Source organism: Mauremys reevesii, linkage group 5 (assembly GCF_016161935.1).
Source record: "Mauremys reevesii isolate NIE-2019 linkage group 5, ASM1616193v1, whole genome shotgun sequence".
In the NCBI taxonomy this organism is placed as follows: domain Eukaryota; kingdom Metazoa; phylum Chordata; order Testudines; family Geoemydidae; genus Mauremys; species Mauremys reevesii.
Window position 1 is genome coordinate 29,932,279 of NC_052627.1, and position 13,544 is coordinate 29,945,822.

The 13,544-nt window shown below is 41.2% G+C and overlaps 1 protein-coding gene across 2 annotated transcripts in view; it reads right to left on the bottom strand.

Annotated features, from left to right (window-relative positions):
* Positions 1 to 13,544, bottom strand: part of EGF (epidermal growth factor) — a 98,814-nt gene that overhangs the window by 73,666 nt on the left and 11,604 nt on the right. For both annotated transcript variants that reach the window (XM_039542322.1, XM_039542321.1), the window contains exons 2-4: positions 7,157 to 7,288; positions 2,557 to 2,756; positions 1,379 to 1,560 (exon numbers count right to left, since the gene is read on the bottom strand). In XM_039542322.1, coding sequence (XP_039398256.1) covers positions 1,379 to 1,560; positions 2,557 to 2,756; positions 7,157 to 7,288 — 514 coding nt within the window. The remainder of the gene's footprint in view (positions 1 to 1,378; positions 1,561 to 2,556; positions 2,757 to 7,156; positions 7,289 to 13,544) is intronic.

Genomic DNA, 13,544 nt, shown 5'->3' on the forward strand with positions numbered 1-13,544 from the left:
GTATATATACACCTTAGTCTGTCCGCAGAGTTCATAACAGTTTAGCAAATATATTTTCATTATTCCATTCATAAAATGTTTCTATGTGGTTTTAGGCTGAAAGGGTACAAGAACTTGTGAGAAATTCCAAATCAGTAAATGTGAGAGTCAGTACAGAAAACAAGTACTCTGGCATTCAACCTTTTAAATCATACTCAAATGGCAACCCTGTGAGGAATATAGATATTGTTGGCTAGCATGAAAAGACGGTTAGTGTGTAAGTGCAAAAGAGGCGGACACATGAGCCTTAACATTAAAATGTCTCGACAGCGGTGATGAGTGGCTTCATTGTAAATAAAAAGTGCCAACAAAAATATTTTATTGCCATATCAATATGGAGTACCTCAATGTCTCCTCCGCTGTTATTTTAAAAATTACCAATGAAAGAGCTTTACACAGTCAAGAGAAGTCAACACAGAGTATTCAGGGTGATGATACAAATACAAATCTCTCTTCAGACCGGCCAAATCTCCCTGCATGGATGCCTCTATGAATGGCTCTCTATGTAAATTGTTTTGAGCCTAGAGAAGCTCCCTTATCAAGTCTAAAACACTAACCTCTATAGAACAGTAACAGCAGTCAGTAGCTTTACAATCGGTATTCAAGCTGAACAAAATTGGAGGCAAAAATAATAGAAAGAGGGGAACAAAGAAAACTACTATGGCACTAGCTGAGGGGCTCCATGCCTGTGAATGCTCCAGGTAAACAAAACGTCCAGGCCCGCTAGTGGCTTACCCTAACAGGCCAGGAGCCAAAGTTTGCCAACCCCTGAAATATAGGGTCAGCTTATGAAAGGGACATACAGTTTTTGCTATTTTTACCTACCCATCTTGGGGGGTTGGCTTATAAATGAACGGGCTAATGAACAAGCATATACAGTAAGTACTATATGCTTAATATGAATTGTGTTATAGATTGAGACTTCTCAGCATTTTCCGGCATCATTCCTGCTTTACCAAATGAAGATCAAGCTCACTCCCCTTAAGTCCTCCACCTCCATCAACTGAGGCCTCATTGGCTCCTTCACTGACAATCAATAACCTCCTCATTCCTCTTCCCCTGACCTAAGCCCATCTCCTCCCTTGCAATCAGAGCTCTCCCTCCTCACTTTAATGATGAACTTGGGGCAGGGGGTTAGGCTCTGTGTTGGACTCCAGTATGCTGCTGCCACCTGCCACCCTATTTATCTTTATTGTGTTCTTGGGGAAGTTGTAACAATCACTTGACATTTGATCAACATACTGTACGCAAGCTGCTCCGTTAGCCTACAAGAAGCCATCAGAGCATTTGGTTTATTTTGAGACTGATTCGAAGAACTTATAAACTCAGGCAGAGTTACCTTTTCCCAGGGTCAACAGCAATACTTGTGGGATGACCTACGTCCTTTAAAAGGACTCGGGAATTGTTTCCATTCAAGTCAGTTGCTTCAATAGTTGCTTTCTGGTGGTTGGCCCAAAGAATATCTTGATTTATCCAGTTGATGGCAAACCCTGCAACACCTTTTTCAACATAGCGTAGTCTCTGTAAATAGCAATTAAAAACATTAAAAAAACAACCCAAATTACCATCCGGAAGTCGTTACCAAACCAAATAGTGACCTGCAAACACATTGAGGCTTCCATTTAAATCCACTGGCTGGCCTCTTTTTAATGGCACCACAGAGACTGGATTTCCTTGCTTGCTCTTTAATCACCTTGATTTGTGCTGCATTTCTCTCCTCCTGTCACCTACATCTTTAAGCACAAACCATTGAGTTAAGTCATGCTAAGCAAGGATGAGCTGTTCTCAAATGAAAATCAGGCAGGGGTATCCCAAAGTTGCCCAGATTTTCTTTTTACCTAAATGTATCTTGTATTTCCTAAGCTATAAAATATCCATTCACACACTGGAAAAAGCCCTAATGCTTCAAGTTCATACATGCAGGATAAGTCAATGAGGCTGCATGTAGACACAGGAGTTCACCTGTGAGGTGTTCATTGCAGTCCACTGCAGAACTGGCAGCATTTTGGGTTCTGGAAGTGCTGAAGTTCCTTTGTCTTTGCCACACAACCTTAGTCAGCTATAGAGCACAGCTGTTTCTGAGCAAGAGAAGTAATGCTGAAAGGAGTGTTCATGTAACCTTAGGTCTCAATTAGTAGTTTCAAGAAAAATGTCAGGGGAGTTACATACATTCTCTTCATACTAGCCATGCCAGCTTGGGTTTCCAGTGATATATGTAAAGCTGGTAGAAATTAGTACTGTCTGAGAGAACAACAAACCTAGATTTGTCTGAATTTCCTCCCCTTAGCCTTTATTCTATCACCATCCCCTCACCTTATTAAAGAGATCATGTGTATTGTGAATGCCAGTGGGGTAGCCCTCTGAACACAGACCTCCCTGTTGCTGCCAAGGCTAGTGTGCCAGGGACGCACACTTCAAAGCTACAACTGCACCACTGTATCTGAAGAGTAGCCCCTCACATCAGATTTGTCATTATACATGGTTTCTTGGAGAATCCCATGGCAATTACCACCTTACCTCTTGTTTTGTGCCATTCAGGTACACTCGTTGCAGAAGCCCTTTTTCAGAGTCCACCCAATACATTTTCTCCTCTTTGTAATGAAAATCTATGAGCACTGATACGCCAGCATTGGCAACTAGCCGTTCGTGATTGGTCCCCTCTCTGTCAATTCTGAAGATGGCATTTCCATGGCTAAAAATTAGGAATGGTGCAGGATCTGGGGGAGGGGAAAGAAATGTGGTCATACATAGGTATTTTTCATTCATGACACTAAATTCTTTTCAGCACTATGCCAGTCACAGAGCTGGGGGGAACTTATAATACTCATACCTCACAATGTTCTGCATTCTAAGGGTCACCGCCCATTTTAGTCTTAGGGTTATCTATGTTTCACGCAAATTTGATGCCCCCTCGCTTTTAATTGTTGAAAATCAACTGAATAAAAAATTACAGACTCATGAAACAGAGAACACAGAAAGAGTTATTTACACTGAAAGACGGAGTCACACAGCATTTTAAGTTTTCTGAATGAATACTATTTTTGGTGACCCTCATTTTGGGTCTCAGTGAAATCGTGTGGAGCCATCTTTGAGCCTTAGCAGGTGAGAGGTATGATGTTACTAAATGGAAAATCAAAATAAAGCAATTACTGAGTAAAGCCAAGATTTTCAAGAATTGAAATGCCTACGTGTCTACTATAGCATACCTCTCAGGGCCCGGAAATCTGAAGACTTCATACAAATGCTTCAATGCTCTAATCTGGTTATTTGATAAATATGGAGCTCTTTAATAACACACACAACAGCAACTCTCTTGATAAACCTGACAGGGCAGCATAGAACAAGCTTTAGGAACACAGGAATTCCTACGTTCCTGCTGGCTGTGGGCTCTCCCTGAGCTGTTGTTCAGGGATTTCTAGTTTCCCCTTGAGGCTCTGCCACCAGTTGCCTTGGGCTGGGAGTGGGATCTGGCTGCCTCCTACCAGCAGCTGGGGCATGCTCTAGCTGGGTTCCTGGCCCATTGGTATGCTGGTGATGGGGGCTCCCCATCTCCTGAGCCTAGAGAAAGATGGCTACAGCACTGACTAGCCCTGAGTGGCTGCATCTGTATGGTTAGTATCCTCCTAGATCTCTCTCTCTCTTTGGTTAGAGCAGTCCTAACCACAGAGAGACAACCAGAGAGTCTTTTCAGATCTCCACACTGGGGGATGAAGGTCCTGGTGCGGAGTAGCAGAGACTGGCCAGATCTGAGCATAGGTAGCTCATGGGCACCAGGAAAGAGCTGCACATACAGACTCGTGCAGCCACTAGTTATTACCATTAATTCCCAGACACAATCCACATTAGGATGGAGTTAGGGTTGAGAGCACATCACTAACTTATTGCTGCAAGTATCCTAAACTCAGGGAATCCAGAACTGAGGTTAAAGGTAAGGAATGGAAATGCACAGTTAGGGCATCCAAACAACCTTAACTCTGCCCTGTAGTGACATCATGCAATAGCCATATGACTTTGATTTGTACATTAGTGTGTCTGTGGCCCCAGATTACATTAAACCAATTTATGGGTCTTGTTAGATTTAGTTTACCCTCATGATTCCCCCTACAGGGCAGAGTTAAGGTTGTTTGAGTGCCCTAACTGTGCATTTCCATACCTCAACATATTCGTGCATTTCTTTTTCAGAGATGAAGGCTTTTAGCAGAGAGGCTGTTTACTCTGATAGAAAAGTATCATCATGCATTCCCAACAGCACAGCCCTAGAGGCACTAGCCAGAATCAGAAGGGATGAGAGAGGTATGACAACCTCCTGACCGTGCCCAGGGTCAGTTTGGCATGTGCAGCGTTGCAAGCAGTACACATTTCCTTTCACTCAGATAGTACAAGCAACTGCTTATTGACTGGTATGCTGGTGGCTTCACTATGCCAGTCATAATTCAGCCTTTCATTTTTTAAAAAATGTCTTGCATATCAGGCTGCTGCCTAATAATTAATTTGCCACCAAAACCACATTTGGAGGGGAAAGCAATAAACATTTTAAAGGTAGTTTGTGTGTATGTTTAAAAGGTGTCCGAAACTGGTCAGAGCACATGCGAAATCTATTAATAAAGTTATCCTGAAATGTGTACCATGGGTATCACCCCCATATATATTACAGCTATACTAGTAATCCATTCACCTCTTGAGTTTAGTTTCCAATACTGCAGGGGAAATTTTAAATCCCTCAAACCCACACCCTGCCAACGGTTTTCACTGACATACTTTTAACATTCACAAGGATGAATAAGTACATCAGTTTCAATAATAAGTTTCATAAACTTTTTACAAAATTCTTATTAATACTAGGCATAAGCTTTGATTCTAAACTCAGTTGTCATCATTCCTATAAACTTGAACTGGATGTCCTCAAGATGCATAACACTTGCAAGGTGAAGGGAGACAAATAAAACTCTGTGCCTGCTCCGCCTCCCATCAAGATCATGGGACTCCTTACCCCTCCAGATTCTGAGTTTGAGTCTGCTTTCAAATAGCGGGTTATGCAGCAGTTTTTGACCAGAACCCAAGATTTGGTTTATTGTTGTACATGAGGAAGTTGACCAGCCCACTGATTTGTATCATAGGCTCTTTTGTACTTGGAGTTTTCAAGGTATTACCCAATTATAACAGCTGCGTCTAGGATGTTAGCGACTCTCTTTTTCTGCTGTTTGCACTGAGCAAATCCATGTGAGACTATTTCAACTATGTAGACTTGGTTTACGTAAATGGTAAATGAATGTTGAACTGCAGCAAGGTTGATTTGTCTCAGGAACCTGACAGCTGTACTACTTGCCTTTCTGCCAATTGCTCCACTGACCAAGAGTTTACTTATATTTTGTTTTTGTCCTCTCCAGTCAATGAATTTCTCACAACAGTAGTTTAATTGGGGGCTCTAAATGAAGGGGAATTGAACACATTGAGGAACAGGGTCCCCTGTTATTATTATTATTATTATTTAATATTTATACTGCACTATCATCCAGAGACACCAACCAAGTTTGGAGCGTCATTGTATCAGGTGCTGTACAAACAGACAGAAAGAGACAGTCTCTGCCCCAAAGTGTTTACGTCTATAAAACATGAAGGAATTTTGTTTGATGAGTTTCCTACTGAATAATTTATATCCAGAGATGGAGATATGAGCTGCAAGGCTTCTGCCCCATGTTGACAACTCCTGAAGTGAAAAGCCACCTCTCCTTTGTCCACACATCATATCTGATACAGATTGTTTATATCCGATATAAAATATGCAGGACTAGGGCTTGATACTCGTATTATTCTTACAAAGCAGCACAGGGAATTACCCAAACAACAGCCCCAGAAGCCCTCTTGGAATAGTGTTTTAAACATTGAAACTATCCCTTATAAAAATAATGATGTTCTCTGGTATCGTTTTCAATTTAATGTGGGACTGTTCTCCGAAAAGCATCTGTGCACAAATGGCATTGTGAGGCTACATTATTTTCCTCTCCTTGGTGTAAACTATGTACATTTGATCTGGACAAGTAAATATAAGATAAAAATGCTTCTTTTAAACTGTCTGTACTTCATCAGCAGTGTGAGGAAGATGCTAAAGCTAGAAAAGAGCTAACAATTCTGTTGATTTGTGAGCCAGACCCAATCCAGTTCAGTCATCCTTAGCTATACTGGCACTGGGAAGTTACCAGGAGTAAAATGTATTTAAATTTGATTTGGTCATAAGTGCTCAGATAATACAGTATTGGACAGGAGAGAAGTTATTATTAATCATGTTTCTAAGGCAATGCCTAGGGCTCAACCAAGACTGGGACCGCATTGAACTAGGACTGTACAAGCAAAGGAGTAGACAGTTCCTGCCCCAAAGAGCTCACATTCTAAATAGACAAGACAGACAGAGTATAAGGGAAAGGGGTAGAACATACAGACAGAGTGAACAATAAAAGCAGCAAAGAATCCTGTGGCACCTTATAGACTAAGAGACGTTTTGGAGCATGAGCTTTCATGGGCGAATCCCACTTCGTCGGATGCATCCGACATGCATCCGACGCGAAAGCTCATGCTCCGAAACGTCTGTTAGTCTATAAGGTGCCACAGGACTCTTTGCTGCTTTTACAGATCCAGACTAACACGGCTACCCCTCTGAGAATGAACAATGTGATGGCAGCAAATGTCATGTTAGTGCCATGATTTTGGGGAGGGAGGGATAGTATTAGGAGGGTTAGTTAGGAGAGGGATGGGTGAATGGATGGATGCTATGACTCTACACAGAGACAGGGAGCAGGTCTGTTAAGTAAGAAGGACTTCTTTTTACATGCTCATTTTTCTTACCACAACCACACTTTATGTTTTGCATGTGAACTGTCACGCTAACACCAGAGCACGGGCCCATTCCAGTAAGCTCACCTTTCCACTTTAATTTTATGTTAGCTGTGGCAGTTGTTTAATCAGCACATGACTTTTTCCCCACTCATTGTCCAGTAGCTGAGTTATGTCAAGTCAGTGCTGGGAGCAGACTAGCCTGGAATGTTTTCGCATTGTGAACTGGTGCTAAATGGACAGATAAAATTATAAAGCTCCTTTCAGCCATTTAAAAATGTTATCTTACCATCAGCATAACAGGACCACTTGTCATTATCCAGAGTGTAGCCAGGCAAACAGGAGCACAAATAGGACCCTGGAACATTGACACAAGTTTGGCCACAGGTACCTAGACCACCTTCAAGGCATTCATCAATATCTGAAATACAAGTACATACAGGAGAATTCAGCAAACAAAACAGAACAAAATACCTTAAGAAAGCATGTATATGACTCAGCTAGTCAATACTATAATGTATTAACTACAGATTTTTAATCTCCCATTATTAAAAGAGTAGGATGACGATATGGTATCATTAGCAATGCATCTGTGGCTTTGTGCAGAGAGGGTGTGTGTGTATTTGGGGTTATTGTGTGTGCCGGTTGTGTTGTTGTGAGTGGGTTGTGTTGTGCTGAAGTTGTTGAAATGCAACTAGCCGTAGAGTAAAGGTGGGTGATTGGTCTCATATCACAATGGTCTAGAGGCATAAATACATGCCTCTCTCTAGCTGTACGCTGCACAAGTGTAATTCATAAAGTCAAAATGGCTGAGAACTTCAAAATTGGACAGTAACAGGCCATGAAACCTGGTGATATTTTGAACAAAGAGAATTCTAAACCATACATGCAGCTATTTTCATTGTTGCACGCTGACTCAGTTGACATTTTAGGCTTCAGAGTGACCACAAGGAATGACATTCCATTAATCACATTATATAGCTTCTTTGTTGCTACAAGGGGTTTGTTCAGTGATTTCTTTGTAGGGGACAAGCCAGGGAAATCCCCCTTCTATCTAATCACTATTATAACTAACAACTCTCCATTCTAAACTAATGTTCAGTAGCTTCACAGACGAACGAAATGTATTTGTCCCCTGCTCTTGTTTGTTTCTGGGGTTGACATTATAATTTGCTAAATGAATTTTACCAGCTGCCCGACTTGTGTGGTTCTCCCACCACAACCTTCCCTTCTGCAGTAGGCTTCATAAAACATGCCTGAATGCCAAGGCATTCCCATTTCAAACTGGATCTAGTACATTTGGAATTCAGCTGAGTCTTGCATAGAAAATCAGACCCTTTGAGTTTTGAAAGCAACAAGCCCAAACCAAACACCAGTCCAGCGCAACTAGTGAATCAGTTAGAAACGCTGACTTCTGACAGATTAGTCTCGAGCAGTCTAGATTACTCTAGTCTAGTCCCAGACTTTAACAACCTGTGAACCCCTTTCAGTAAAATGTCAAGTCTCGCAAACCCCCTCCTAAAAATGAATATTTCCGGGATTTTCTCCTTTACCAGAGTATAAATTATAAAAGCAGTGATCTTGGAATATAAAATTTGCTTTTATGACATGCTTATTACACACTATTTATTATTATTATTCATTATTACAGTCTTTTATTACATTATGAAAATGGCAACACTCTTCCAAGATCTCACTTTCATAGCTGGTATCACTTTGAATAAGCCTGTTATAAGACAAGGCTCCTATGTTTCATGAAGGAGTATCAGATGTGAAACAGCATGAAGGTATTTAAGAAGCCGCCTCAAAGAGTTCCTCCTACACAAGCATTCAGGTCTTGAGTTGTCCAGGCAAACAACGCACGTTACAGCAAAGCTTAAACTTGTTCTTCATAATAATTTTAAAAACAATACTAGCTGCCTATTTAATTTTAAAAACAGCAAAAAAAATCCAACTCCCTTTCCATTTCTTATAAGGAGTCTTGAAGTTTAAATCTCCTCAGTTGATAGATATGCTTGCGTTGATCTGCGTAGCTCTTGGAAGTCCAGGAGCTCCAGGCTGCTGGCCCCGTGCTGCCTGGGATCCCTAGGGACAGCTCTGTCCACCATTAGGGATTTTTTTCCCCAAGAACCCCCTGTAACATTTTGTGAACCCCAGTTTGGGAACCACTGGTCTAGAGCCTTCAGGAATCAACAAAATGCTTGATGTATTTATGCTGTATTATCGGGGCTTGAGGCAACACCTACAAGAGTGAAGGACTTTTGGAAAATAAGGTCATTCCTGAAGAACAAGTTTTATTTGGGGTATATATGGTGAAAGGAATTAACACTTTGGGACCACTCCTGTGAGGAGACATCCGCAGAAATACAGAGAGCCCTCAGTTCCAATTGAAATCAAATGCAGCTGATGGCAACACTCAGTAGGTGTTCAGTGCTTAGTACCATCAGGGTCTTATGTATTTGTTAGCGTACATCAAAGGAAGCTAACTGGTACAGACAGAAGGTGCTCTTAATTAATGACTTTTACCCTGCATAAAATCCATTTTTCTGTACATTATGAAGGGAGAAAAAAGTATATCAAAGGCTTCTTTCTGCGGATTTATCAACACGGTAAGTACATGAATGTACACAAACAAACAGAAAACGCAGCAAGAGAGCATTTGAAAAAGGGTTGTGATTGATTGCAAGTACAAAAAGGACATTGATTCCTGAACACATCTTTTCCTAAAAAGTCAGGAATACAGTTCAGAGAATTATAGTCACTGCATAGGTTGCTGAGGATTTTCCTTCTATATTCTTGCCTAGACTTTGCAACAACCAAATAAGAGAAAACCTGGAGAACCCATCCCAAATTTTAATTTTAGCCCAGTGCAATTTGAAAGAGGGCTTTGGGAATTCACTGAAGGCTGTGTGAATACTCCTCTAGTTCAAATATGATCAAGAAAACTCCTAGTCATGCATCTCAGTATACCTGTAGAGAGACTTGATTGAAGATGCTTTCGATAAGCAGGGACACAGCTATTGCACTTACTCTCCAGATAACTCAAGAAACTGACCTTGATCCTTGCACCATAACAAAGGTTCAAGTTTTTCACAAAACTCAGCTGTTCTTGAACAATTTCTCCAATTAATCAGGTGGAGCAAACCCAGCATTAAATGATCAATATTAGGTGTTACATTTCCTTTTTCTATCTTTTTTTTAATTGCAAATAAACTACCTCGCTTACATGGAAGTGAACCAATACAGGCAATCTCATTTCCACTTTTATTGGCTTCTACATTCCCCTTCCTCAGTAATTCCATTTCAGCCACTAGAGAGTGTAACCTCTGCCCCAATGTCTTCAAGCACAAAGGCACCAACAGCAGATGCCATAGAGGCAGCAACTTTCAGTGCTTCAGATATGTATGAATCAGAACCGTCAGTCTAAGGTAACTATGTTAGGAAGTGCTGCAATCCTTTTCTTATCTGCTGGGCTGTGAAGGAAAAGCTGCTCCTCCGTGGGTAAAATAAATCAGGTTTACATTTTGAAATGTGGCTTCCCTTGGGACATGCACTACTGTGTGCGCACAAATCATTTTTGCACATAGGTTTCTCACACTATCACTTTTGTGCAAAAACAACAGACTTTACAAATACAAATCCTCTGTGTGTGCAAACTAAGCACCGACTTCATGAAACTGGATTTTGCATTTGTAAGTTCTAGAACTTATGCAAATAAAAGATAAAACACCAAAAAGGGTGATTACAAGTGATTATGTGCAGAAGTGAAGGCTGAATTGAGACTTTTGAAAACATAGCCCAGATCTAAACTCATTTCCCCTTGCTCCCTTCAAACTCTCTTCCCTCGATCTCTGCTTCACACCTTCTATCATGCCATCCTGCCCCCATGCTTTGAACTGCATCCCACTTGTGACAAGCAACTTCCCTTTCTCCTTAAAACAAATTCCTGGCATAGAGCAGGAGTATCTGCTCCAATATCTGCACCTATTGTTTATTAAACTGTTGTTCGGCGTATTATATTTCCCTGAGTTAGACAGCATGAGCCTTACAGCAGTATGTACATGACAAATAATAATACTGAACATAAAGCCAACCCCCAAAGTTCTGTAGTTGCCCAGTATAGAGAAAAACAAGAAATGCCTACGACCCATGTATAAGCCTTTTACTCAAATATACAGTGAATCACACACCAGTATGTTGTTATGTACAGATTGTTCAGAGCTGACATGCGGATTGCCAACATGCTTAGCTGGCTACACACAGGAACTCTGTAACATAAAACAAAAGAGAACCATAAAATCGTACTTCCTGCTGCTCTCTACCAATACAAAGTCTAGTGACAGAATCAGTGGCATCATTTTTTTTAATTTTGAATTCATTAAATCTGCCCATCAGTCACTGGACAAATTTACATATATTTTATGCATAATATTTTGCTGGATAACATTAGCACTAAAGATAATCCAGCCATCACCATGAGCACTTAGGCAAAAAGTCTGAAAAACAAATGAGCAACATACTCTGCCCTATAGGTGAATGGACTCTCACTTTGTCAGACCAATGGGAGAACTGAATTCCAGAGCCAGAGACACTGGCATTCAGATCTAGGAACTATGAGCCAAGTGCCCCATTTTATTTCATTCTCAATATGTTGCACACTGAAGGAAAATAAACAGCAAATTTTGATCCAGCTTCTGAGCAGTGTTTGAAATGTGCTTAGCACAGCTCTAGGAGGCATGGGGCACAGGTGGTTTTTTACACCACTTTTATGATCCCCCTGGATTCTGAGGCCTGTTAACTCCCTAGCATAGTTACGGTAGCTTAAAGACTGCTCTAATTTACACCCAGATGCCCAAATATGCTGTTCTGGCAACTGGAGATAGCTGGAGCAAAGATTCACCCTGGTCATGCCACTCATCCCTCAGACAGGACCCCTCCACTAGGGACTGAGTGGAAGGGGCACAGAACTGCTACTTTGGCTCTATGCCATCATTATACAATGGAAGTACTGTTGTTTTGTTCCTTAAGTTCCCAACTGCAAAATGGGAATAACAACTTTCCTAGACCCTGGGTTTGTTGTGAAGATAAGTTCATTACTGTTTGCGAGGTGCTCGCACGCTACAGTAGTGGGGACTTCATAAGTCTCTAGCTACACAGCTACTTCCTCAGAAAGCTTAGTAATAATTATTATATATCAAGCCCCTCGCCTCAATTTTTTCTAAAAGTTTTCTTTTGAAACATCCGGTTGTATGATTGATTTTGACAGTTGTCTTTTGAGACAGATTCCTACCATGCTGTCCTTTTGTATATCATTTATTTCAATATGCATCCTTTGCAAAGAAAGCCTTCCTTTCCTTCTTCCTAAACCTCTACATGAAGGTTATTAGCCTACCACATTGAACTCTGCAAAATACTACACTGAACGTCCCCTAAACTTCACAGTGTGAGGCTAGGTCAAGCAGATTCATTGTCCCTTCATTGCGTACATACATTGAAATAAGTTAGACAAAAGAGCAACCTCAACAAAAGTTTCCTTCCAACATGTTGCTAAGCAGATTCTTAGGATAGTTATAGCTATTAGGAAGCTGCATCTTGGGACTAAACCCTGCAGCCTTTTGTCAGTCAAAACACTCATCACTGTCAGTGAGAGTTTCAAATGAATAAAGGCTGCAGGATTTGGGCCTTTAATTTGTGTGCCAGCGGTATTGCCATTTGGGAGGATCAAATTATAGAATCATTGAAAGGTAGGGCTGGAAGGGATCTCGAGAGGTCATCAAGTCCAGCCCCGCTGTGCTGTGTCAGGACCAAATAGACCATCCTTGACAGTGTTTGTCCTGTTCTTCAAAACCTCCAGTGATGGGGATTCCATAACCTCCCTTAGAAACATATTCCAGAGCTTAACTACCCTTGTGGTTAGAAAGTTTTTCCTAATAACTGACCTAAACTTCCCTTGCTGCAGATTAAGTTCATTACTACTTGTCCTACCTTCAGTGGACATAGGGAACAATTACTTCCTTTTTACATATTTGAAGACTGTTAATAGGTCCATCTCAGTCTTTTCTCAGAACTAAACAGGCCTTTTTAACCTTTCCTCATAGACCAGATTTCCTAAATCTATTATAATTTCTCAGGCCTGGTCTACACAGTTCACCACTCTGTTGACGCTCTGGACAGCATTCCGAGCTTGGATTCTCTGGCCAGCCACATTTGAATTCATTTTCCTGTCTGGGCGGTTTGAATCTGACGTTCTGGTTGCACATCAGATGCAGAGCTCTCCAGCAGAGGAGTCCGGCCAATCCCAGAATAGAAAGAGGTCCCCAGCATGGAGTGACCGGGAAGTCCAGGATCTGATCGCTGTGAGGTCTCTAAAGCCATGAAAGACAAAGGATACAGCCGGGATGAAAGTGAAGGACCTAAGACAAGGGTATCAAAAAGGCACTGCATGCCATTCTAGGTGGGTCTAAGATGAGGAAGGGTCTTTAGAGTGACAGCCAGGATCTCTTCATCACCCTCACAGAGATCCCTGCTACAAACAGGGAAACATTTATTTTTTAAGAAACAGGGATTTATCTAAAAATAGAAATACTATATAAACATTTTTAAATATGAAACTAAACAAACAGCAGGTCTACACAAACAGCAATGGAGCAATAGTCCTCTGGGGATATTTCAAAAAG